The sequence below is a fragment of the Stegostoma tigrinum genome, chromosome 49 (assembly GCF_030684315.1).
Source record: "Stegostoma tigrinum isolate sSteTig4 chromosome 49, sSteTig4.hap1, whole genome shotgun sequence".
Lineage (NCBI taxonomy): Eukaryota > Metazoa > Chordata > Chondrichthyes > Orectolobiformes > Stegostomatidae > Stegostoma > Stegostoma tigrinum.
The window spans coordinates 3,878,599-3,904,192 of record NC_081402.1 but is presented as its reverse complement, the minus strand read 5'-3'; the positions used below and the strand labels follow the sequence as shown (position 1 = coordinate 3,904,192).

The 25,594-nt window shown below is 53.3% G+C and overlaps 1 protein-coding gene across 1 annotated transcript; it reads right to left on the bottom strand.

Annotated features, from left to right (window-relative positions):
* Nucleotides 1–4,963: 4,963 nt before the first annotated feature.
* LOC125450450 (titin-like) lies at nucleotides 4,964–16,534 on the bottom strand. Its single transcript, XM_059643172.1, has 7 exons — nucleotides 16,141–16,534; nucleotides 15,128–16,059; nucleotides 14,678–15,037; nucleotides 14,354–14,623; nucleotides 13,580–14,317; nucleotides 13,202–13,465; nucleotides 4,964–12,052 (listed from the first exon to the last, which is right to left on the bottom strand). The coding sequence occupies exons 1-7, from the start codon at nucleotides 16,532–16,534 to the stop codon at nucleotides 4,964–4,966; spliced, it is 10,047 nt and encodes a 3,348-aa protein (XP_059499155.1).
* Between the last annotated feature and the right edge of the window lie 9,060 nt (nucleotides 16,535–25,594).

The window sequence follows — 25,594 nt, the reverse complement described above, 5'->3', positions numbered from 1 at the left end:
GATCAGTGCTGAGGGAGTGGGCACTGTCAGAGGGTCAGTGCTGAGGAAGCGCTGCACTGTCAGAGGGTCGGCGTTGAGGGAGTGGGCACTGTCAGTGGGTCAGCGGTGAGGGAGTGGGCACAGTCAGAGGGTCAGCACTGATGGAGTGGGCACTGTCAGATGGTCAGTGCTGTGGGAGTGGGCACTGGCAAAGGGTCAGTGCTGAGGGATTGGGCACTGTCAGATTGTCAGCACTGAGGGAGCGTGCACTGTCAGAGTGTCAGCACTGAGGGATTGGGCACTGTCAAAGCATCTGCACTGAGGGAGAGGGCACTGTGAGAGGGTCAGTGCTGAGGGAGTGGGCACTGACAGACGGTCAGTACTGAGGGAGTGGGCACTGTCAGAGGATCAGTGCTGAGGGAGCACTTCACTGTCAAAGGATCAGCACTGAGGGAGTGGGCACTGTCAAAGGATCAGCACTGAGGGAGTGGGCACTGTCAGAGGGTCAGTGCTGAGGGAGTGGGCACTGTCAGAGTGTCAGTGCTGAGGGAGCACTTCACTGTCAAAGGATCAGCATTGAGGGAGTGGGCACTGTCAAAGGATCAGCACTGAGGGAGTGGGCACTGTCAGAAGGTCAGTGCTGAGAGAGCACTACACTGTCAAAGGATCAGCACTGAGGGAGTGGGTACCGTCAGAGGGTCAGTCCTGAGGGAGCGCCGCATTGTCGGAGGGTCAGTGCTGAGGGAGTATTTCACTATGAAAGGATCAGCACTAAGGGAGTGGGTACCGTCAGACGGTCAGTCCTGAGGGAGCGCCGCATTGTCGGAGGGTCAGTGCTGAGGGAGCACTTCACTGTCAAAGGATCAGCACTGAGGGAGTGCCGCACTGTCGGAGGTTCAGTGCCGAGGGAGCGCCGCACTGTCAGAGGGTCAGTGCTGAGGGAGCGGGCAGTGTCAGAGGGTCAGTGCTGAGAGAGTGGGCACTGTCAGAGGGTCAGTGCTAAGGGAGCGCTGCACTGTCGGAGGATCAGTGCTGAGGGAGCACTTCACTGTCAAAGGATCAGCACTGAGGGAGTGGGCACTGTCAGAGGGTCAGTGCTGAGGGAGCACTTCACTGTCAAAGGATCAGCACTGTGGGAGTGGGTACTGTGAAAGGATCAGCACTGAGGGAGTGGGCACTGTCAGAGGGTCATTGCTGAGGGAGCACTTCAGTGTCAAAGGATCAGCACTGAGGGAGTGGGCACTGTCAAAGGATCAGCACTGAGGGAGTGGGCACTTTCAGAGGGCCAGTGCTGAGGGAGCGAGCACTGTCAGAGCGTCAGTGCTGAGGGAGTGGGCACTGTAGGAGGGTCAGTGCTAAGGGAGTGGGCACTGTCAGAGGGTCCTTGCTGAGGGAGCGAGCACTGTCAGAGGGTCAGTGCTGTGGGAGTGGGCACTGTCGGAGGGTCAATGCTGAGGGAGTGCTGCACTGTCAGACGGTCGGCGTTGAGGGAGTGGGCACTATCAGTGGGTTGGCATTGAGGGAGTGGGCACTGTCAGAGGGTCAGCACTGAGGGAGCGGGCACTGTCAGATTGTCAGCACTGAGGGAGAGCGCTCTGTCAGAGGGTCAGTGCTGAGGGAGCACTTCACTGTCAAAGGATCAGCACTGAGGGAGTGGGCACCATCAGACGGTCAGTGCTGAGGGAGCGCCGCATTGTCGGAGGGTCAGTGCTGAGGGAGCACTTCACTGTCAAAGGATCAGCACTGAGGGAGTGCCGCACTGTCGGAGGTTCAGTGCCGAGGGAACGCCGCACTGTCAGAGGGTCAGTGCTGAGGGAGCGGGCAGTGTCAGAGGGTCAGTGCTGAGAGAGTGGGCACTGTCAGAGGGTCAGTGCTAAGGGAGCGCTGCACTGTCGGAGGATCAGTGCTGAGGGAACACTTCACTGTCAAAGGATCAGCACTGAGGGAGTGGGCACTGTCAGAGGGTCAGTGCTGAGGGAGCACTTCAGTGTCAAAGGATCAGCACTGAGGGAGTGGGCACTGTCAAAGGATCAGCACTGAGGGAGTGGGCATTTTCAGAGGGCCAGTGCTGAGGGAGCGAGCACTGTCAGAGCGTCAGTGCTGAGGGAGTGGGCACTGTAGGAGGGTCAGTGCTAAGGGAGTGGGCACTGTCAGAGGGTCCTTGCTGAGGGAGCGAGCACTGTCAGAGGGTCAGTGCTGAGGGAGTGGGCACTGTCGGAGGGTCAGTGCTGAGGGAGCGCTGCACTGTCAGAGGGTCGGCGTTGAGGGAGTGGGCACTGTCAGTGGGTTGGCATTGAGGGAGTGGGCACTGTCAGAGGGTCAGCACTGAGGGAGTGGGCACTGTCAGATGGTCAGTGCTGAGGGAGTGGGCACTGTCAGAGTGTCAGTGTTGAGTGAGTGGGCACTGGCAGAGGGTCAGTGCTGTGGGAGTGGGGACTGGCAGAGGGTCAGTGCTGAGGGATTGGGCACTGTCAGATTGTCAGCACTGAGGGAGGGTGCACTGTCAGAGTGTCAGCACTGAGGGAGAGGGCACTGTCAGAGGGTCAGTGCTGAGGGAGCACTTCACTGTCAAAGGATCAGCACTGAGGGAGTGGGCACCGTCAGACGGTCAGTGCTGAGGGAGCACCGCACTGTTGGAGGGTCAGTGCTGTGGGAGCGCCACACTGTTGGAGGGTCAGTGCTGATGGAGCCCCGCACTGTCAAAGGATGAGCACTGAGGGAGCACTTCACTCTCAGAGATCAGCACTGAGGGAGTGCCGCACTGTCAGAGGGTCAGTGCTGAGGGAGCGGGCACTGTCAGAGGGTCAGTGCTGAGGGAGTGGGCACTGTCGGAGGGTCAGTGCTGAGGGAGTGGGCACTGTCAGACGGTCAATGCTGAGGGTGTGGGCACTGTAGGAGGGTCAGTGCTGAGGGTGTGGGCACTGTCAGCGGGTCAGTGCCGAGGGAGGGGGCACTGGCAGAGGGTCAGTGCTGAGGGAGCGCTGCACTGTCAGAGGGTCGACGTTGAGGGAGTGGGCACTCTCAGAGGGTTGGCGTTGAGGGAGTGGGAACTGTCAAAGCATCTGCACTGAGGTTAGTCGGCACTGTCAGAGGGGCAGTGCTGAGGGAGCGCTGCACTGTCCGAGGGTCAGTGCTGAGGGAGCGCCGCACTGTCCAAGGGTCAGTGCTCCGGGCGTGGGCATTGTCAGAGGGTCAGTGCTGAGGGAGTTGTCACTGTCGGAGGGTCAGTGCTGAGGGAGTGCCGCACTGTCGGAGGGTCAGTGCTGAGGGAGCGGGCACTGTCAGAGGGTCAGTGCTGAAGGAGTGAGCACTGTTGGAGGGTCAGTGTTGATGGAATGCCGCACTGTCAGAAGGTCAGCACTGACCGAGCGCCGCATTGTCGGAGCGTCAGTGCTGAGGGAGCGGGCACTGTCGGAGGGTCAGTGCTCAGGAGTGGACACTGCTGGACAAATAGTGCTGAGAGAACAGGCACTGTCGGAGGATCAGTGCTGTGGGAACTGGCGCTGTTGAAGGATCAGCACTGAGGGAGTGGACACTATCGGAGGGTCAGTGCTGAGGGAGTGGACACTGTCAGATGGTGAGAGGTAATGGAGTGCTGTGCTGTTGGGAACAGGTCAGGGTGGTTGCTGGATTGGATCCACTTAAACCAGGGCACCTCAGCTAGCACCACGACAAAGTTTCCCTGCTTCTTTCATTGCATTGAATTTTAGTGGGAAGTTACTGACCTGGGATTGCCTGGGATTATAACAGTCACAGGACCGTGGAAACAAAAAGCTTTCTTGGCTGGGTGTATTTGGGGACATTGTGAGGTTGTGGAAGATGGCATGCAGAAGGAGTTTAGATTAGATTAGATTCCCTACAGTGTGGAAACAGGCCCTTCGGCCCAACAAGTCCACACTGCCCCTTGCAGCATCCCACCCAGACCCATCCCCCCATAACCCACACAACCCTGAACACTATGAGCAATTTAGCATGGCCAATCCACCTAGCCTGCACATCTTTGGACTGTGGGAGGGTACTGGAGCACCCGGAGGAAACCCACGCAGACATGGAGAGAACGTGTGATCTCCACTCAGACAGTTACCCGAGGCTGGAATTGAACCTGGGTCCCTGGCGCTATGAGGCTGCAGTCCTAACCACTGAGCCACCATGCCACCCCAGCAAAGCATAGAATGACCATCTCCTTTGAATGACTGTTGAGAAATAAGGCAGAAAACATTGCAACAAGTCGAATGAGAGAGTGAAACAGGCAGGGAGAGCATAGAACAGCGAAGGGTTTTGGGTACGTGACCCTGCCTTCTGTTTATTCCAAGCTAGCCCACTAAGTTTTCAATTGTGCAGGCCTCCACTTCCAGCTGGCCCTACACTTTTCTGGCAATTTGCTGGGGAGCAAGGTGTGGTGGGGCGGTTGGGGACACCCCCGAGAACAGGCTTTGCTGCAAGCGGAGTTCTGTGCTTGCTGAGGATTGCTGGGGGTCCGGAGGTGCAGCGGTGGGCAGTTGAGGGGGGAGAGCTGGTTAGAAGGGACAGCAATCCAGGCTGCACAGGGAATGGGTTGGCATATTGCTGTCGGTGGGGCAGAGACCACCTCTGGGTCCACTCGCCTTGTTCTTGACTGGGGTCTGCATGGAGACAGGCAACGGGATGGGATTTCTCGGATTCCTGTGGAATTAATCCTTCGTGTGTTCGTCTCTCTCTCTCTGACTCTCTCTCAATCTCTGTACCCTGCATCATCCATTCCTGATGTCCTGCAAGCTATCCCCCCAACCCGTTTCATCCTATCCCACCTTGGCATTGAAAAGACACCACAGCTAATTTTGTAGAGATGGGTTTTTTTTGTTTTATTTGACATACGGGCAAATGAAGCTATTCCCTTCCAGTACAGTATTTAAGAGCGCAGCGCGGGCAAAGTCTAGGATAAGGTGCAGACATGTTTCCCCACCCCTACCCCAGGCTGGTGCCTGCTGCTCACTAATAGTTAATCCTATTTCTGCTTTCCCCCCTTATCTTCCCTCTTTTTCTTAGAGACTGTGGTTCGACTGCGATCCACCGATGGTGTCCTCCACGTCCATGTGTACTCCCGGAAGGCGTTGTGGAAAGCTGGGTTCCTCATCACCGTCCGGAACTTCTTCTCGTAGTACTGCCGGTTGGCCAGCAGATTGCGGGTGTACTCTTCGGTCTTCTCCTTCGCCCGCTCGCGTAGCGCCTGGCTGCCCGAACTGGCGGCCACCCTGGCTGCCTTGCTGGGCGAGGCCGAACGCTTGGGTTTGGGTTTGGGGCTGGTCAGCTTGGGCAGCTTGACCGGCGGAGCGTGGTGGGACGTCTGCGTGGCCTGCTGCTGGTAGGACGGCGGGCGTGTGGTGCTGGTGCTGCGGGCAGCGGGGGGCTTGCTGGACGGCCGTGCCCGGTGGTGTGCTGGAGCTGCCCGGGGTTTAAAGTCCTCGAGCTTGGCCTGGTAGTAGGCGGTCAGCGTGTCCCTGGTCTGCGTTGAGATCAGCGGCTTGTCGATGACCCGCAGCAGCACCTCAAAGGGCATGACCTCCGGGCTCAGGGAGTGCCCAGCGTCCGGGTACTGTGGGTACAGGTAGTGGGCGAAGGTACTGGTGTCTGACATGATGGTCAGGAAGTCGCGGAAGTCGACCATCTTGCCCCGGTTGACGGCTGCAAATTTCAGGTCGTTGGGCACGAAGGGGTTCAGCATGGCGATCTTTAGCTGCTTCATCATGGTGACCAGGGAGGTGACATCAATGCAATCCTCACTGTTGGTGGCGAAGATCTGGAAGACCTCACGGAATGCGGTGATCTGCTCGGGCTTCATGCTGGTCTCCTTGTAGTGCTCGTCTGGGCCCAGAATGTCCAGGTACTGGATCAGGCTGTAGACCGAGACGCCCAGGAAGGTGCTGTCCCCAATGCTGGGGCAAGCGCCCTTGTTGTCCTTCTTGGTCTTCAGCTTGGCTCCTTTCTTCTTCCGGTAAAAGTAATCGATAATCCGGCAGGTCGAGTCCTCCGAGATGATGTGGGCAGCGAGCAGTCGTGACAGGATCTCAAAGAACACCGTGTTGTCCACGTAGCCCTTCTGGAGCTCCGAGTCCTCGCTGTTGTTGGGCAGCTCTGAAAAGAACTGGACAAAGAGATCAGTGTTGGTCATGGTGTTCATAAAGTCCTCAAAGCCCACCTTGCCGTCTCCGTCTGCATCCAGCTTCCGGAAGGTTTCCCGCGCCCTGGCCTCACCCGCTGTAAAGTTCTCACTCTTCAGCAGGAACTGGTAGCTGCCAAAGTCGATTGGGCCCCCAGCTCTCTCTACCAGCAGGTCGTAGATTTGCCTGAACTCCTGGTGCTGTTCCGGTGTCAAGGGCTGCTCATGTTTGGACTCAGCCCGCTTCTCTGTCTCATGCTCCTTCGCCTGCTTCTTTGGTGACCCTTGCCCTTTGGCTTGCTTCTTAGCCGCCCCTTTCTCCTTGGCCGCCCCTTTCTCCTTGGCCGCCCCTTTCTCCTTGGCCTCTTTGCCTTCCCTTTTGCTCGAAGCCTTCTCCTTGACTGATCCCTCCTCCTTTACCGATGCCTCATCCCTCAATGAGACTTCAGATCTTAGTGATCCCTCAGATTTTACTGATCCGTCGTCCCTTCCTCTCTGTGCTTTCAATTTTCCTGGTGCTTTTTCCTTTCCCGGGGCTTTTTCCTTTATCAGTGACTTTTCCTTTGAAGCCTTCATCTTTACTGGGGCCTCATCTTTTGTTGGCGATGGTGATTTTGTTGGTGTCTCCCCTTTTGCCTTCCTCTGTTCTTTCAGCATTTCCAGCTCCCGCTTTGTCTTCTGCAGTTGTCTTCCGCATGAATCTGGGGACACACTCTCCCTCTTGTCATCCTCCACCATTCTGCCCATCTTCTCCATCATCTTCTCAAACATCTTCTGCCCTTCCTCCACCACCAGGTCCACCATCCTCTCGATCTTCTTCTCAGGCACGTCTTCCATCTTGGCCAAGTCCTCCATGATCATCTCGACTTTCTCCACCACATTCTCCACCACTTTCTCCACCACCTTAATCATTTTCTCTTTTTCCCCGAACTTGTTTTTCCCCACGGCCACCATCTTTTCTATCGCTTTCTCCATTACCCTATCTACCACTCCTTCCACTACTTTCACCACCATCTTCACCACACTATCTATTTTTTCCACTTTCCTCTCTCCCTCTGCTCCCTTCTCTTCTTTTCTCATATCCTCTTCCTTCTTCTCAGGAGGGACCTTTTCCTTAGCTGGTATTTCTTCTTCCTTCATTACAGTCACAGGCTTCTCTTCCACTTCTTCTTCTATCTCTTTTACTTCTTTCTCCTCTACTGCTACTGGTTTTTCCACTTCTGCTGGCTTTTCTTCCTCTACAGGAATCTCTTCTTCTGCCAGTATCTCTCCCTCTGCTGGTACCTCTTCCTCTGCTGGTACCTCTTCCTCTGCTGGCGTCTCTTTCTCTGCTGGTGCCTCTTCCTCTGCCGGTGCCTCTTCCTCTGCCGGCTTCTCTTCCTCTACTGGTGGTTCTTCCTCCACCAGTATCTCTCCCTCTGCTGGTGTCTCTTTCTCTGCTGGTGCCTCTTCCTCTGCCGGCTTCTCTTCCTCTACTGGCGCCTCTTCCTCTGCTGGTATCTCTTCCTCTGCTGGTAGTTCTTCCTCTGCCGGTAACTCACCCTCTGCCAGTTTTTCTTCCTTTTCTGGTACCTCTTCCTCTGCTGGAATCTCTTCCTCTGCTGGTAGTTCTTCCTCTGCTGGTACCTCTTCCTCTGCTGGTACCTCTTCCTCTGCTGGTTTCTCTCCCTCTGCCAGTTTCTCTTCCTCTGCTGGAAGTTCTTCCTTTGCTGGTGCCTCTTCCTCTGCTGGTATCTCTTCCTCTGCTGGCTTCTCTTCCTCTGCTGGCACCTCTTCCTCTGCTGGTTTCTCTCCCTCTGCTGGTACCTCTTCCTCTGCTGGCACCTCTTCCTCTGCTGGTTTCTCTCCCTCTGCTGGTACCTCTTCCTCTGCTGGCTTCTCTTCCTCTGCGATCTTCTCTCCCTCTGCTGGCTTCTCTCCCTCTGTTGGTACCTCTTCCTCTGCTGGCTTCTCCTCTTCTGCTGGTACCTCTTCCTCTGCCAGCTTCTCTCCCTCTGTTGGTGCCTCTTCCTCAGCCGGCTTCTCTTCTTCTGCTGGTACCTCTTCCTCTGCTGGCTTCTCTTCTTCTGCTGGTACCCTTTCCTGAACTGGCTTCTCTCCTTCTGTTGGTACCTCTTCCTCTGCTGGCTTCTCTTCCTCTGTTGGTACCTCTTCCTCTGCTGGCTTCTCTTCTTCTGCTGGTACCCCTTCCTCTGCTGGCTTCTCTTCCTCTGTTGGTACCTCTTCCTCTGCTGGCTTCTCTTCTTCTGCTGGTACCCCTTCCTCTGCTGGCTTCTCTTCCTCTGTTGGTGCCTCTTCCTCTGCTGGCTTCTCTTCCTCTGTTGGTGCCTCTTCCTCAGCCGGCTTCTCTTCCTCTGCTGGTACCTCTTCCTCAGCTGGCTTCTCTTCCTCTGTTGGTGCCTCTTCCTCAGCCGGCTTCTCTTCCTCTGCTGGTACCTCTTCCTCTGCTGGCTTCTCTTCCTCTGCTGGTACCTCTCCCTCAGCTGGCTTCTCTTCCTCTGCTGGTATCTCTTCCTCTGCCACTTCCTCAGCCGGCTTCTCTTCCTCTGCTGGCATCTCTCTCTCTGCAGGTATCTCTCCCCCTGCTGGTATTTCTCCCTCTGCTGGTTTCTCTTCCTCTGCCAGGGTCTCTTCCTCTACTGGCTTCTCAACCTCTCCTACCTTCTCTTCCGCTTCTGGCTTCGCAGCCTCCTCTGCTACTTTCTCTGGTTCTGCTTCCAGTTCTGCCAGTCCCTCTGCTGCCTCTGCTTCCTTTGCTTTTTCTTGCCCTGGTGGCAGCTCACATATTTCATCAATTGAAGATGATAATGACATTGATAATGTATCATATATTTCTTTTCCTAACACCTCATCCAGTTCATTATCCGGCATCTCACATATTTCCAATGCAGATTCCACTTTTAATTCTTTCTCAATGGCCTCTCCTTTAGTTATGACTCCCTCTTCCACGGTGGGTTTCTCTGCTTCTGCTGATATCTCCTCCTCTGCTGCCCTCTCTTCCCCAGCTGGCTTTTCCTCCTCTCCCTCTTTTTCTTCCTCTGCAGCTTTTTCTTCCACTGGCAGTTTTTCCTCCTCTCCCTCTTTCTCTTCCTCTGCTGGCTTCTCCTCCTCTCCCTCTTTCTCTTCCTCTACTACCTTCTCTTCCTCTGGTGGCATCGCTTCCTCTGCTGCCATCTCTTCCGCTGCCAGCTTCTCTCCCTCTTCTAATTTCTCTTCCTCTGCTGCCCCCTCTTCCTCTGCTGGCTTCTCCTCCTCTCCCAGTTTCACCTCCTCTGCTGCCATCTCTTCCGCTGCCGGCTTCTCTCCCTCTTCTAATTTCTCTTCCTCTGCTGCCCCCTCTTCCTCTGCTGGCTTCTCCTCCTCTCCCAGTTTCACCTCCTCTGCTGCCATCTCTTCCGCTGCCGGCTTCTCTCCCTCTTCTAATTTCTCTTCCTCTGCTGCCCCCTCTTCCTCTGCTGGCTTCTCCTCCTCTCCCAGTTTCACCTCCTCTGCTGGCATCTCTTCCTCGGCAGGTTTCTCCTCCTCTCCCACTTTCTCTTCCTCTGCTGCCCTCTCTTCTTCTGCAGGTTGCTCCTCCTCTCTCACTATCTCTTCCTCTGCAGGCTTCTCCTCCTCTCCCACTTTCTCTTCCTCTCCCACTTGTTCTTCCTCTGCTGCCATCTCTTCTTCTGCTGCCCTCTCTTCCTCTGGTGGTTTCCCTATCTCTCCTACTTTCTCTTCCTCTGCTGCCCCCTCTTCCTCTCCTGGTTCTTCCACCTCTTCTTCTTTCTCTTCCTCTGCTGCCCCCTCTTCCTCTCCAGGTTTCTCCACCTCTCCTACTTCTTCTTCCTCTGCTGCCCCCTCTTCCTCTCCAGGTTTCTCCACCTCTCCTACTTCTTCTTCCTCTGCTGCCCCCTCTTCCTCTCCAGGTTTCTCCACCTCTCCTACTTCTTCTTCCTCTGCTGCCCTCTCTTCCTCTGTTACTCCCTCTTCCACTGCTGGTTTCTCTTCCTCTCCCTCTTTCTCTTCCTCCACAGGCTTTTCTTCCTCTCCCTCTTTCTCTTCCTTTGGGGCCATTTCTTCCTCTGCTGTCTCTTCCTCCTCCTTCTCTGCTTCCTCTACTGCCTTCTCCTCGTCCTCTGGCCCTTTCTCCTCCATCTTTTCTGCTTTTCCCCAGTCCTCTATCTGTTTTTCATCATGTTTCTCTGCTCCCTCTTTATCTTTGTCTTTTTCTGCCTCCTTTTCTCTCTTCTCCACCAATGGGAGTTCACACACCTCTTCAATTGATGATGATGCTGTTGTTACCATAACTGATTGTGACTCGTCCCACTCCTCACTCAGGTCATCCTGCAACCCACATACATCTTTTGGAGATTCTGCCCTCATTTTTTGTTCAGCCTCCTTTTCCATCTCCTTCTCTTCCTCTCTTTTCCCCTCTGCTTCCTCAATCCCCAACTGAGTTCCACCAGGTATTGGCACTGTTCCCACACCTTCCATCACTTCACTTGCCTTTCTTTGGGCCTCTTCATCCACTCTTTCTTTTACTTTTTCTTCAAATCCTTCTTCCTCTGCTGGTTTCTCTATCTCTGCCACTTCCAGTTCCTCTGCTGGTTTCTCCTCCTCTGCCATTTCCACTTCTGGCTCCACGGCCTCTACCATCTCCTCTTCCTCTACTGGTTTCTCCTCCACTGCCACTTTCTCTTCCTCTGCTTGTGCCTCTTCCTCTGCGGGCTTCTCTTCTTCTGTTGGTAACTCTTGTGCTGGTGGCATCTCTTCCTCTGCTGGTACCTCTTCCTCTGCTGGCATCTCTTCTTCTGCTGGTATTTCTCCCTCTGCTGGTATCTCTCCCTCAGCTGGCTTCTCTTCCTCTGCTGGTATCTCTCCCTCAGCTGGCTTCTCTTCCTCTGCTGGTACCTCTTCCTCTGCTGGTATCTCTCCCTCAGCTGGTATCTCTCCCTCTGCTGGTATCTCTCCCTCTGCTGGCTTCTCTTCCTCTGCTGGTATCTCTCCCTCAGCTGGCTTCTCTTCCTCTGCTGGTACCTCTTCCTCTGCTGGTATCTCTCCCTCAGCTGGTATCTCTCCCTCTGCTGGTATCTCTCCCTCTGCTGGCACCTCTCCCTCTGCTGGTACCTCTTCCTCTGCTGGTACCTCTTCCCCTGCTGGAACCTCTTCTGCTGCTAGTTTCTCTTCCTCTGCCGGTACTGCTTCCTCTGCCGGGAGTTCCTCCTCTGCCAGTTTCTCTTCCTCCACCGGCATCTCTTCCTCTACTGGCTTCTCTTCCACTGCCAGTTTCACTTCCTCTGCTGACACCTCTCCCTCTGCTGTTATTTCCTCTTCTGCTGCTGCCTCTTCCTCTGCTGGTACCCATTCCTCTGCCAGTTTCTCTTCCTCTGCTGATATCTCTTCTTCTGCTGGTTTCTCTTCCTCTGCTGGTACCTCTTCCTCTGCCGGTTTCTCTTCCTCTGCTGATATCTCTTCTTCTGCTGGTTTCTCTTCCTCTGCTGGTTCTTCTTCCTCTGCTGGCTTCTCTCCCTCTGCTGGTACCTCTTCTTCTGCTGGTATCTCTTCCTCTGCTGGTTTTTCTTCCTCTGCTAGTACTTCTTCTGATGGCTTCTCTTCCTCTGTTGGTACCGCTTCCTCTGTTGGCTTCTCTTCTTCTGCTGGTACCTCTTCTACTGCTGGTTTCTCTTCCTCTGCTGGTACTTCTTCCTCTGCCAGCTTCTTTTCCTCTGATGGTATCTCTTCCTCTGTCACTTTCTCTTCTTCTTCCGGCTTTTCCTCCTCTGCTGGTATCTGTTCTTCTGCTGGCTTCTCTTCCTCTGCTGCTGCCTCTCCCTCTGTTGGTACCTCTTCCTCAGCCGGCTTCTCTTCCTCTGCTGGTACCTCTTCCTCAGCTGGCGTCTCTTCCTCTGCTGGTATCCCTTCCTCTGCTGGTACCTCTTCCTCTGCTGGCTTCTCTTCCTCTGCTGGTACCTCTCCCTCTGCTGGCTTCTCTTCCTCTGCTGGTACCTCTTCCTCAGCTGGCTTCTCTTCCTCTGCTGGTATCCCTTCCTCTGCCGGTACCTCTCCCTCTGCTGGCTTCTCTTCCTCTGCTGGTACCTCTCCCTCTGCTGGCTTCTCTTCCTCTGCTGGCTTCTCTTCCTCTGCCGGTACCTCTCCCTCTGCTGGTACCTCTTCCTCTGTTGGCTTCTCTTCTTCTGCTGGTATCTCTCCCTCTGCTGGCTTCTCTTCCTCTGCTGGTACCTCTCCCTCTGCTGGCTTCTCTTCCTCTGCTGGTACCCCTTCCTCTGCTGGTACCTCTTCCTCTGTTGGCTTCTCTTCTTCTGCTGGTATCTCTCCCTCTGCTGGCTTCTCTTCCTCTGCTGGTACCTCTCCCTCTGCTGGCTTCTCTTCCTCTGCTGGCTTCTCTTCCTCAGCTGGCTTCTCTTCTTCTGCTGGCTTCTCTTCCTCTGCCGGTACCTCTCCCTCTGCTGGCTTCTCTTCCTCTGCTGGTACCCCTTCTTCTGCTGGTACCTCTTCCTCTGCTGGCTTCTCTTCCTCTGCTGGTATCTCTTCCTCTGCTGGCTTCTCTTCCTCTGCTGGTACCTCTCCCTCTGCTGGCTTCTCTTCTTCTGCCGGCACCTCTCCCTCTGCTGGTACCTCTTCCTCTGCTGGCTTCTCTTCCTCTGCTGGTACCTCTTCCTCTGCTGGTACCTCTCCCTCTGCTGGCTTCTCTTCCTCTGCTGGTATCCCTTCCTCTGCCGGTACCTCTCCCTCTGCTGGCTTCTCTTCTTCTGCCGGCACCTCTCCCTCTGCTGGTACCTCTCCCTCTGCTGGCTTCTCTTCCTCTGCTGGTATCCCTTCCTCTGCCGGTACCTCTCCCTCTGCTGGCCTCTCTTCTTCTGCCGGCACCTCTCCCTCTGCTGGTACCTCTCCCTCTGCTGGCTTCTCTTCCTCTGCTGGTATCCCTTCCTCTGCCGGTACCTCTCCCTCTGCTGGCTTCTCTTCTTCTGCCGGCACCTCTCCCTCTGCTGGTACCTCTCCCTCTGCTGGCTTCTCTTCCTCTGCTGGTACCTCTCCCTCTGCTGGCTTCTCTTCCTCTGTTGGCTTCTCTTCTTCTGTTGGTACCTCTCCCTCTGCTGGCACCTCTCCCTCTGCTGGTACCTCTCCCTCTGCTGGCTTCTCTTCCTCTGCTGGTATCCCTTCCTCTGCCGGTACCTCTCCCTCTGCTGGCTTCTCTTCTACTGCCGGCACCTCTCCCTCTGCTGGTACCTCTCCCTCTGCTGGCCTCTCTTCCTCTGCTGGTACCTGTTCCTCAGCTGGCTTCTCTTCTTCTGCTGGCTTCTCTTCCTCTGCTGGTATCTCTGCTTCACCTGGCTTCTCTTCCTCTGCCTGCTTCACTTCCTCTGCTGGTACCTCTTCCTCTGCTGGCTTCTCTTCCTCTGCTGGTACCTCTTCCTCTGCTGGCTTCTCTTCCTCTGCTGGTATCTCTTCCTCTGCTGGTACCTCTTCCGCTGCTGGCTTCTCTTCCTCAGCTGGCTTCTCTTCTTCTGCTGGTACCCCTTCCTCTGCTGGCTTCTCTTCCTCTGTTGGTGCCTCTTCCTCTGCCGGCTTCACTCCCTCTGCTGGTACCTCTTCCTCTGCTGGCTTCTCCTCCTCAGCCGGCTTCTCTTCTTCTGCTGGTACCTCTCCCTCTGCTGGCACCTCTCCCTCTGCTGGTACCTCTCCATCTGCTGGTACCTCTCCCTCTGCTGGCTTCTCTTCCTCAGCTGGTACCTCTCCCTCTGCTGGCTTCTCTTCCTCAGCTGGTACCTCTCCCTCTGCTGGTATCTCTTCCTCTGCTGGTACCTCTCCCTCTGCTGGTACCTCTTCTTCTGCTGGCTTCTCTTCCTCTGCTGGTACCTCTTCCTCTGCTGGTACCTCTCCCTCTGCTGGCTTCTCTTCCTCAGCTGGTACCTCTCCCTCTGCTGGCTTCTCTTCCTCTACCAGTACCTCTTCCTCTGTCGGTTTCTGTTCCTCTGCTAGAACCTCTCCCTCTGCTGGTGCCTCTTCCTCTGCTGGTATCTCTCCCTCTGCTGGTACCTCTCCCTCTGCTGGCTTCTCTTCCTCAGCTGGTACCTCTCCCTCTGCTGGCTGCTCTTCCTCAGCTGGTACCTCTCCTTCTGCTGGCTTCTCTTCCTCTGCTGGTACCTCTCCCTCTGCTGGTACCTCTCCTTCTGCTGGCTTCTCTTCCTCTGCTGGTACCTCTCCCTCTGCTGGTACCTCTTCCTCTGCTGGTACCTCTTCCTCTGCTGGTACCTCTCCCTCTGCTGGCTTCTCTTCCTCTACCGGTACCTCTTCCTCTGTCGGTTTCTGTTCCTCTGCTAGAACCTCTCCCTCTGCTGGTGCCTCTTCCTCTGCTGGTATCTCTTCCTCTGCTGGTACCTCTCCCTCTGCTGGTGCCTCTCCCTCTGTTGGCTTCTCTTCCTCTGCTGGTACCTCTTCCTCTGCTGGCTTCTCCTCTTCTGCTGGCACCTCTCCCTCTGCTGGCTTCTCTTCCTCTGCTGGTACCTCTCCCTCTGCTGGCTTCTCTTCCTCTGCTGGAATCTCTTCCTCTGCTGGTACCTCTTCCTCTGCTGGTACCTCTCCTTCTGCTGGCTTCTCTTCCTCTACCGGTACCTCTCCCTCTGTCGGTGCCTCTCCCTCTGCGGGTGCCTCTTCCTCTACCGGTATCGTTTCCTCTGCTGGCTTCTCTTCCTTTACTGGTTTCTCTTCTTCTGCTGGTAACGCCTCTTCTGCCGGCTTCTCTTCCTCTGCTGGTACTTCTTCCTCTGTCGGTGCCTTTTCCTCTGCTGGTACCTCTTCCTCTGCCGGTGCCTCTCCCTCTGCTGGTGCCTCTTCCTCTGCTGGTACCTCTTCCTCTGCTGGCTCCTGTACCTCTGCTGGTACCTCTTCCTCTGCTGGCTCCTGTTCCTCTGCTGGTACCTCTTTCTCTGTTGGTTTCTCTTCCTCTGCTGGTACCTCTTCCTCTGCTGGTTTCTCTTCCTCTGCTGGTACCTCTTCCTCTGCAGGTACCTCTTTCTCTGTTGGTTTCTCTTCTTCTGCTGGTACCTCTTCCTCTGTAGATACCTGTTCCTCTGCTGCCTTCTCTTCCTCTGCTGGTTTCTCTGCTTCTGCTGGTATTTCTTCCTCAGTTGGTTTCTCCTCTTCTTCAGGCTTCTCTTCTTCTTCCGGTTTCTCCTCTTCTCTTGGTATCTGTTCTTCTTTCGTAATCTGTTCTTCCATTGTAATCTCTTGTTCCACTGGCTGCTCTTCTTCTACTGGTTGTTCCTCCTCAGTCGGCTTCTTTTCCTCTGCTGGTACCTCTTCCTCTGCTGGTATCTCTTCCACTGCTGGTTTCTCTTCCTCAGTCAGCTTCTCTCCCTCTGCTGGTGTCTCTTCCCCTGCTGGTATCTCTTCCCCAGCTGGCACCTCTTCCCCTTCTGGTACCTCTTCCTCAGCTGGTTTCTCTTCCTCGGCTGGCCTCTCTTCCTCACCTGGCATCTCTTCCTCTGCTGGCTTGTCTTCCCCTGCTGATATCTCTTCCTCAGTTGGCTTCTCTTCCTCTGTTGGTGCCTCTTCCTCAGCTGGCTTCTCTTCGTCAGCTGCTTTCTCCTCCTCTGCTGGCTTCTCGTCCTCTGCTGGTACCGCCTCCTCAGTCGGCAGTTCTTCTTGTTTCGGCTTCTCCTCCTCTGCTTCCTTTTCTTCCTCTCGACCTTTCTCCTCTTCTGCTGCCTTCTCTTCCTTTTCTCCTTTTTCTTCTTCCGCTGCTTTCTCTTCCTCTTCTCCCTTTTGTTCTTCCTCAGCCTCCCCTTCCTCTTCTCCTTTTACTTCTTCCACTGCCTTCTCTTCCTCATCTCCTTTTTCTTCCTCCACTGCTTTCTCTTCCTCTTGTCCTTTTTGTTCTTCTGCTGCCTTCCCTTCCTCCTCTCCTTTTTCTTCCTCTGCTGCCTTCTCTTCTTCTTCATCTTTTTCTTCTTTTGTTTCCTTCACTTCCTCCTCTCCTTTCTCTTCCTCTGCCGCCTTCTCTTTCTCTTCTTCTTTCTCACCTTCTGCTTGCTGCTCTCCCTCTTGTCCAATTTCTTCCTCGGCTGATTTTTCTTCATGTTCTCCTTGCCCCTGTTCCATTTCTTTGTTGTTCTTCTCTTCCTCCAAGTCTTTGGCAAGTTCCTCACTTTCTACACCTTCCTCATCCTTTTGTTCAGCTGTGACCCCTTCTGATTCCTCCGTCTTCCCTTCCTCCCCCTCAGCCACTGCTTCATCTTCCTTGCCCTCTGCATTGTCTTCGGCTTCTGCGCTCTTGGTCTCATTCTCCTGTACCGTGTTCTCCTCCTCTTCCTCCTGCTCTGTCTTTGCTTCATTTTGCTCATTTTCTCCCTCCATCTTCGTCTCCTCCTGTGCCAGATCCTCCTTTACCCCCTCGCTCTCTGCACTTTCCTCCATCTCTACTGTGTTTCTGTCTGATATTCACAGGACCCAAACGTGCTTTTGTTGACCAGTTGTCCAGATCATGGAATGTTGTAGGTTGGTCTTCCAGTTCTTAGTTGTCACTGGGAGAGTTGGTCTTGGGTCTCACATAACTGAACACCAATCCCATCTGACACAACAAAGATCTTCAACTGAGGAGGGTGACCAGGGAACTGGTCAGATTGTCTTGAATCTTCTTTGGGGAGGGGGTGTTTTTTGGGGAGATGGAGGTTAAGTTATTATACTTTATTATTCTGCATTGCGTCCTGTCTAGTTTCAGACGGACATGTGTGTGAGGTGTCCAAGGTTTGTGACATCACGATGATGGCTCAGTGTGTTACCACCAGGCATCACCGTCTGATGTCACAAGGAGGTGATCATCACAACCCCACCCCTAGCAGAAGGCAGCCACACTCTCACCCTCACACTCACCTTCTCTCACACACACAGTCACTCACACTCTCACACACACTCTCACCCTCACACTCACCTTCTCTCACACACACAGTCACTCACACTCTCACACACACTCTCACCCTCACACTCACCTTCTCTCACACACACAGTCACTCACACTCTCACACACACACACTCTCACCCTCACACTCACCTTCTCTCACACACACAGTCACTCACACTCTCACACACACACACTCTCACCCTCACACTCACCTTCTCTCACACACACAGTCACTCACACTCTCACACACACACACTCTCACCCTCACACTCACCTTCTCTCACACACACACTCTCACCCTCACACTCACCTTCTCTCACACACACTCTCACCCTCACACTCACCTTCTCTCACACACACACTCTCACCCTCACACTCACCTTCTCTCACACACACACTCTCACCCTCACACTCACCTTCTCTCACACACACTCTCACCCTCACACTCACCTCCTCTCACACACACTCTCACCCTCACACTCTTACCTTCTCTCACACACACACTCTCACCCTCACACTCACCTTCTCTCACACACACTCTCACCCTCACACTCTTACCTTCTCTCACACACACACTCTCACCCTCACACTCTTACCTTCTCTCACACACACACTCTCACCCTCACACTCTTACCTTCTCTCACACACACACTCTCACCCTCACACTCACCTTCTCTCACACACACAGTCACTCACACTCTCACACACACTCTCACCCTCACACTCACCTTCTCTCACACACACACTCTCACCCTCACACTCTTACCTTCTCTCTCACACAGTCACTCACACTCTCACACACACACACACTCTCACCCTCACACTCACCTTCTCTCACACACACAGTCACTCACACTCTCACACACACACACTCTCACCCTCACACTCTTACCTTCTCTCACACACACACTCTCACCCTCACACTCACCTTCTCTCACACACACAGTCACTCACACTCTCACACACACACACTCTCACCCTCACACTCACCTTCTCACACACACACTCTCACCCTCACACTCACCTTCTCTCACACACACAGTCACTCACTCTCTCACACACACTCTCACCCTCACACTCACCTTCTCTCACACACACTCTCACCCTCACACTCACCTTCTCTCACACACACTCTCACCCTCACACTCACCTTCTCTCACACACACACTCACCCTCACACTCACCTTCTCTCACACACACAGTCACTCACTCTCTCACACACACTCTCACCCTCACACTCACCTTCTCTCACACACACTCTCACCCTCACACTCACCTTCTCTCACACACACTCTCACCCTCACACTCACCTTCTCTCACACACACAGTCACTCACACTCTCACACACACACACTCTCACCCTCACACTCTTACCTTCTCTCACACACACACTCTCACCCTCACACTCACCTTCTCTCACACACACAGTCACTCACACTCTCACACACACACACTCTCACCCTCACACTCACCTTCTCACACACACACTCTCACCCTCACACTCACCTTCTCTCACACACACAGTCACTCACTCTCTCACACACACTCTCACCCTCACACTCACCTTCTCTCACACACACTCTCACCCTCACACTCACCTTCTCTCACACACACTCTCACCCTCACACTCACCTTCTCTCACACACACTCTCACCCTCACACTCACCTTCTCTCACACACACAGTCACTCACTCTCTCACACACACTCTCACCCTCACACTCACCTTCTCTCACACACACTCTCACCCTCACACTCACCTTCTCTCACACACACAGTCACTCACACTCTCACACACACACACTCTCACCCTCACACTCACCTTCTCTCACACACACTCTCACCCTCACACTCACCTTCTCTCACACACACAGTCACTCACACTCTCACACACACACACTCTCACCCTCACACTCACCTTCTCACACACACACAGTCACTCACACTCTCACACACACACACTCTCACCCTCACACTCACCTTCTCACACACACACTCTCACCCTCACACTCACCTTCTCTCACACACACAGTCACTCACACTCTCACACACACACACTCTCACCCTCACACTCACCTTCTCACACACACACTCTCACCCTCACACTCACCTTCTCTCACACACACACTCACTCTCTCACACACACTCTCACCCTCACACTCACCTTCTCTCACACACACAGTCACTCACACTCTCACACACACACACTCTCACCCTCACACTCTTACCTTCTCTCACACACACACTCTCACCCTCACACTCTTACCTTCTCTCACACACACACTCTCACCCTCACACTCTTACCTTCTCTCACACACACACTCTCACCCTCACACTCTTACCTTCTCTCACACACACACTCTCACCCTCACACTCTTACCTTCTCTCACACACACACTCTCACCCTCACACTCTTACCTTCTCTCACACACACACTCTCACCCTCACACTCTTACCTTCTCTCACACACACACTCTCACCCTCACACTCTTACCTTCTCTCTCACACAGTCACTCTCTCTCACACACACACTCTCACCCTCACACTCTTACCTTCTCTCACACACACTCTCACCCTCACACTCTTACCTTCTCTCACACACACACTCTCACCCTCACACTCTTACCTTCTCTCACACACACACTCTCACCCTCACACTCTTACCTTCTCTCTCTCACACAGTTACTCTCTCTCTCACACACACTCTCACCCTCACACTCTTACCTTCTCTCTCACACACAGTCACTCACACTCTCACACACACTCTCACCCTCACACTCTTACCTTCTCTCTCACACACAGTCACTCACACTCTCACACACACACTCTCACCCTCACACTCTTACCTTCTCTCTCACACACAGTCACTCACACTCTCTCACACACACTCTCACCCTCACACTCTTACCTTCTCTCTCACACACAGTCACTCACACTCTCACACACACACTCTCACCCTCACACTCTTACCTTCTCTCTCACACAGTCACTCTCTCTCACACACACACTCTCACCCTCACACTCTTACCTTCTCTCTCACACAGTCACTCTCTCTCACACACACACTCTCACCCTCACACTCTTACCTTCTCTCTCACACACAGTCACTCACACTCTCACACACACACTCTCACCCTCACACTATCACCTTCTCTCACACACAGTCACTCTCTCTCACACACACACTCTCACCCTCACACTCTTACCTTCTCTCTCACACACAGTCACTCACACTCTCACACACACTCTCACCCTCACACTCTTACCTTCTCTCTCACACAGTCACTCACACTCTCACACACACACTCTCACCCTCACACTCTTACCTTCTCTCTCTCACACAGTCACTCACACTCTCACACACACACTCTCACCCTCACACTCTTACCTTCTCTCTCACACAGTTACTCTCTCTCACACACACACTCTCACCCTCACACTCTTACCTTCTCTCTCACACAGTTACTCTCTCTCACACACACACTCTCACCCTCACACTCTTACCTTCTCTCTCACACACAGTCACTCACACTCTCACACACACACTCTCACCCTCACACTCTTACCTTCTCTCACACACAGTCACTCACACTCTCACACACACACTCTCACCTTCACACTCTTACCTTCTCTCTCACACACAGTCACTCTCTCTCACACACACTCTCACCCTCACACTCTTACCTTCTCTCTCACACAGTCACTCTCTCTCACACACACTCTCACCCTCACACTCTTACCTTCTCTCTCACACAGTCACTCTCTCTCACACACACACTCTCACCCTCACACTCTTACCTTCTCTCTCACACAGTCACTCTCTCTCACACACACACTCTCACCCTCACACTCTTACCTTCTCTCTCACACACAGTCACTCACACTCTCACACACACACTCTCACCCTCACACTCTTACCTTCTCTCTCACACAGTCACTCTCTCTCACACACACACTCTCACCCTCACACTCTTACCTTCTCTCTCACACACAGTCACTCTCTCTCACACACACACTCTCACCCTCACACTCTTACCTTCTCTCTCACACACAGTCACTCACACTCTCACACACACTCTCACCCTCACACTCTTACCTTCTCTCTCACACACAGTCACTCACACTCTCACACACACTCTCACCCTCACACTCTTACCTTCTCTCTCACACACAGTCACTCACACTCTCACACACACTCTCACCCTCACACTCTTACCTTCTCTCTCACACAGTCACTCTCTCTCACACACACACTCTCACCCTCACACTCTTACCTTCTCTCTCACACAGTCACTCTCTCTCACACACACACTCTCACCCTCACACTATCACCTTCTCTCTCACACAGTCACTCTCTCTCACACACACACTCTCACCCTCACACTCTTACCTTCTCTCTCACACAGTCACTCTCTCTCACACACACACTCTCACCTTCACACTCTTACCTTCTCTCTCACACAGTCACTCTCTCTCACACACACACTCTCACCTTCACACTCTTACCTTCTCTCTCACACACAGTCACTCTCTCTCACACACACACTCTCACCCTCACACTCTTACCTTCTCTCTCACACAGTCACTCTCTCTCACACACACACTCTCACCCTCACACTCTTACCTTCTCTCTCACACAGTCACTCTCTCTCACACACACACTCTCACCCTCACACTCTTACGTTCTCTCTCACACAGTCACTCACACTCTCACACACACACTCTCACCCTCACACTCTTACCTTCTCTCTCACACAGTCACTCTCTCTCACACACACACTCTCACCTTCTCTCTCACACAGTCACTCTCTCTCACACACACACTCTCACCCTCACACTCTTACCTTCTCTCTCACACAGTCACTCTCTCTCGCACACACACTCTCACCCTCACACTCTTACCTTCTCTCTCACACAGTCACTCTCTCTCACACACACACTCTCACCTTCACACTCTTACCTTCTCTCTCACACAGTCACTCTCTCTCACACACACACTCTCACCCTCACACTCTTACCTTCTCTCTCACACAGTCACTCTCTCTCACACACACACTCTCACCCTCACACTCTTACCTTCTCTCTCACACAGTCACTCTCTCTCACACACACACTCTCACCCTCACACTATCACCTTCTCTCTCACACAGTCACTCTCTCTCACACACACACTCTCACCCTCACACTCTTACCTTCTCTCTCACACAGTCACTCTCTCTCACACACACACTCTCACCTTCACACTCTTACCTTCTCTCTCACACAGTCACTCTCTCTCACACACACACTCTCACCCTCACACTCTTACCTTCTCTCTCACACAGTCACTCTCTCTCACACACACACTCTCACCCTCACACTCTTACCTTCTCTCTCACACAGTCACTCTCTCTCACACACACACTCTCACCCTCACACTCTTACCTTCTCTCTCACACAGTTACTCTCTCTCACACACACACTCTCACCCTCACACTCTTACCTTCTCTCTCACACAGTTACTCTCTCTCACACACACACTCTCACCCTCACACTCTTACCTTCTCTCTCACACACAGTCACTCACACTCTCACACACACTCTCACCCTCACACTCTTACCTTCTCTCTCACACACAGTCACTCACACTCTCACACACACTCTCACCCTCACACTATCACCTCCCTCACATGCTCACTCATGCTCGCACACACACTCTCTTACCTTCACACTCACCTTCTCTCTCACACACAGTCACTCACACTCTCACACACACTCTCACCCTCACACTCTTACCTTCTCTCTCACACACAGTCACTCACACTCTCACACACACTCTCACCCTCACACTATCACCTCCCTCACATGCTCACTCATGCTCGCACACACACTCTCTTACCTTCACACTCACCTTCTCTCTCACACACAGTCACTCACACTCTCACACACACTCTCACCCTCACACTCTCACCTTCTCTCTTTCTCACACTCACTCACTCTCACAAACATGCTCCCTCACTCTCTCACCTTTTCTCTCACCCACTTACTCTGTCTCACATACACACTCTCACCCTCACTCTCTCACATTCTCTCTATCACACACGCTCTCAACCTCACTCTCTCACGTTATCTTTCACCCACACTCACTCTCTCTCACCCATACTCTCACCTCTCTCACACACACGCTCACCCTCTCTCACACTCAATCTCACCTTCTCACTCATACACACTCACCCTCACTCTCACACACACTCTCACCCTCATTCTGTTACTCACACTCCCACTCTTTCACCTTCTCTCTCACACACATTCTTACCCCCACTCATCTTCTCTATCACACATGCACTCTCATCCTCCCTCTCACTTCTCTCTCGCACAGTTACTCATTCTCACTCACACCCTCACCCTCACTCTCTCACCTTCTCTCTCACACACACTCTCACCCTCCCTCTCATTTCTCGCTCTCTCACAGTTACTCACTCTCTCTCTCTCACACACACACACACACACACACACACACCCTCACTCTCTCAGCCACACTCTCACCCTCACTGTCATCTTCACTCTTTCTCACACTCACACACAGACACTCTCATCCTCACTCTCTCACCTCTCTCTCACCTACACTATCACCCTCACACTCTCACTTTCTCTCTCAGCCACACTTGCACTCTCTATCACACACATACACTCACCCTCACATCTTATCTCTCATCCTCACACATTATCTCTCACATACTCTCAGCTTCTCTCTCTCACATGCTCTCACGCTCACTCTCACCTTCTCTCTCTCTCACCTTCACTCTTACCCTCACTGTTCCACCTTCTTTCTCACACTTGCACTCTCACCCTCATTCTCACCTTCTCTCTCACACACTTTCACCCTCATTCTCTCACCTTCATTGTCCCACCTTGTCTCTCTCACACACACACTCTCACCCTCACTCTCTCACACACTCTCATACACTCTCTCACACACATTCTCAACCTCACTCTCTCACCTTCTCCCTCTCTTGCCCTCACTCACTCTCTCACATACACTCATCCTCACTCTCTCAACTTGTTATCTCTCACATAGGCACTCTCACCCTCACTCACTCATCTCTCTCTCACAGACTCCCACACTCTCACCCACACGCTCATCCCTCTCTCTTTCACTCTCATACTCTCTCACACACACTCACCTTCACCCTCCCACCTTCTCTCTCTCAGACACACTCGTCCTCATTCTCTCCCCAATCTCTCTCACCCTCACTCACTCTCTCACACACACTCTTATCCTCACTCTCTCACACACACCCTCACCCGCTCTCTCAACCACACTATCACACTCATACTCTCTCCTCTCTCAGACACACTCTCTAGCCTTCTCTCTCTCACCCATACTCTTTCCCTATCCCCTCTGTCTCTCACCTTCTCTCTCTCACACACACTCACCCTCTCTTTCACCCACACTATCACACTCGCTCTCCCGCCTACTCTCTCAGACGCACTGTCTCAGCTTTTCTCTCTCCCTAATTCACACTCTCACCACTGTCTCTCACCTTCCCTCTCTCACACACACTCTCACCCTCACACTTGCACCCCCAATCTCACTGTCACTCTCACCTTCTCCCTCTCTCACCCTCACTCATTCTCTCACTCCCCTTTCACCCTCTCTCACTTACTCTCTCTCACTTACTCTCTCTCACACACTCCCACCTTGTCTCTCTCTTACATTTACTCTCTCACCTTTTTGCTCACTCACGTTCTAACTCTCACTCTCATCCACACTCTCAAGCTGACTCTCACCCTCACATTCTCACACACTCATCCTCACGCACCCACCCTCACCTTCTCGTGCTCACACACACCCTCACATTCTCACGCACTCACCCTCACATTCACATTGTCACACACACCCACACACTGTCACCCTGACAATCACATTCTCATACACTCACCCTCACATTTTCACACTCTTGACCGTACAATCACATGCTCACTCACTCACCCTCACATTCTCATTCTCACACACTCACCCTCACAATCTCACACAGTCACCCTCACAGTCACACACTCACCCTTGCATTCTCACACACTCATCCTCACATTCACATTCTCTCAAACTCACCCTCACGTTCTGACACACACACTCACAATCGCACACAGTCACCCTCACAGTCACACATTCACCCTTGCATTCTCATTCTCACCCACTTGTCCTACAATTCTCACACACACCATCACATTCTCATTGTCACACACCCCCTCACACTCGCACCCTCACAATCACCTTCTCATACACTCACCCTCACATTCTCACACACACAATCACCCAACCGTTCTCATTCTCACACACTCACCCTCACATTCTCACACAGTTACCCTACACTCACAACACACCCTCTGGCATTCTCACACAATCACCCTCACATTCTCACACACTCATCCTCACATTCACATTCTCACACAATCACTTTCACATTCTCACACACTCACCCACAGTTACCCTCACATTCTCACACACACAGCCTGACATTCTCACACTCACCCTCACAATCACATTCTCACACACCCACCCTCACCCTCACATTCTCATCCTCACACCCTCACCCTC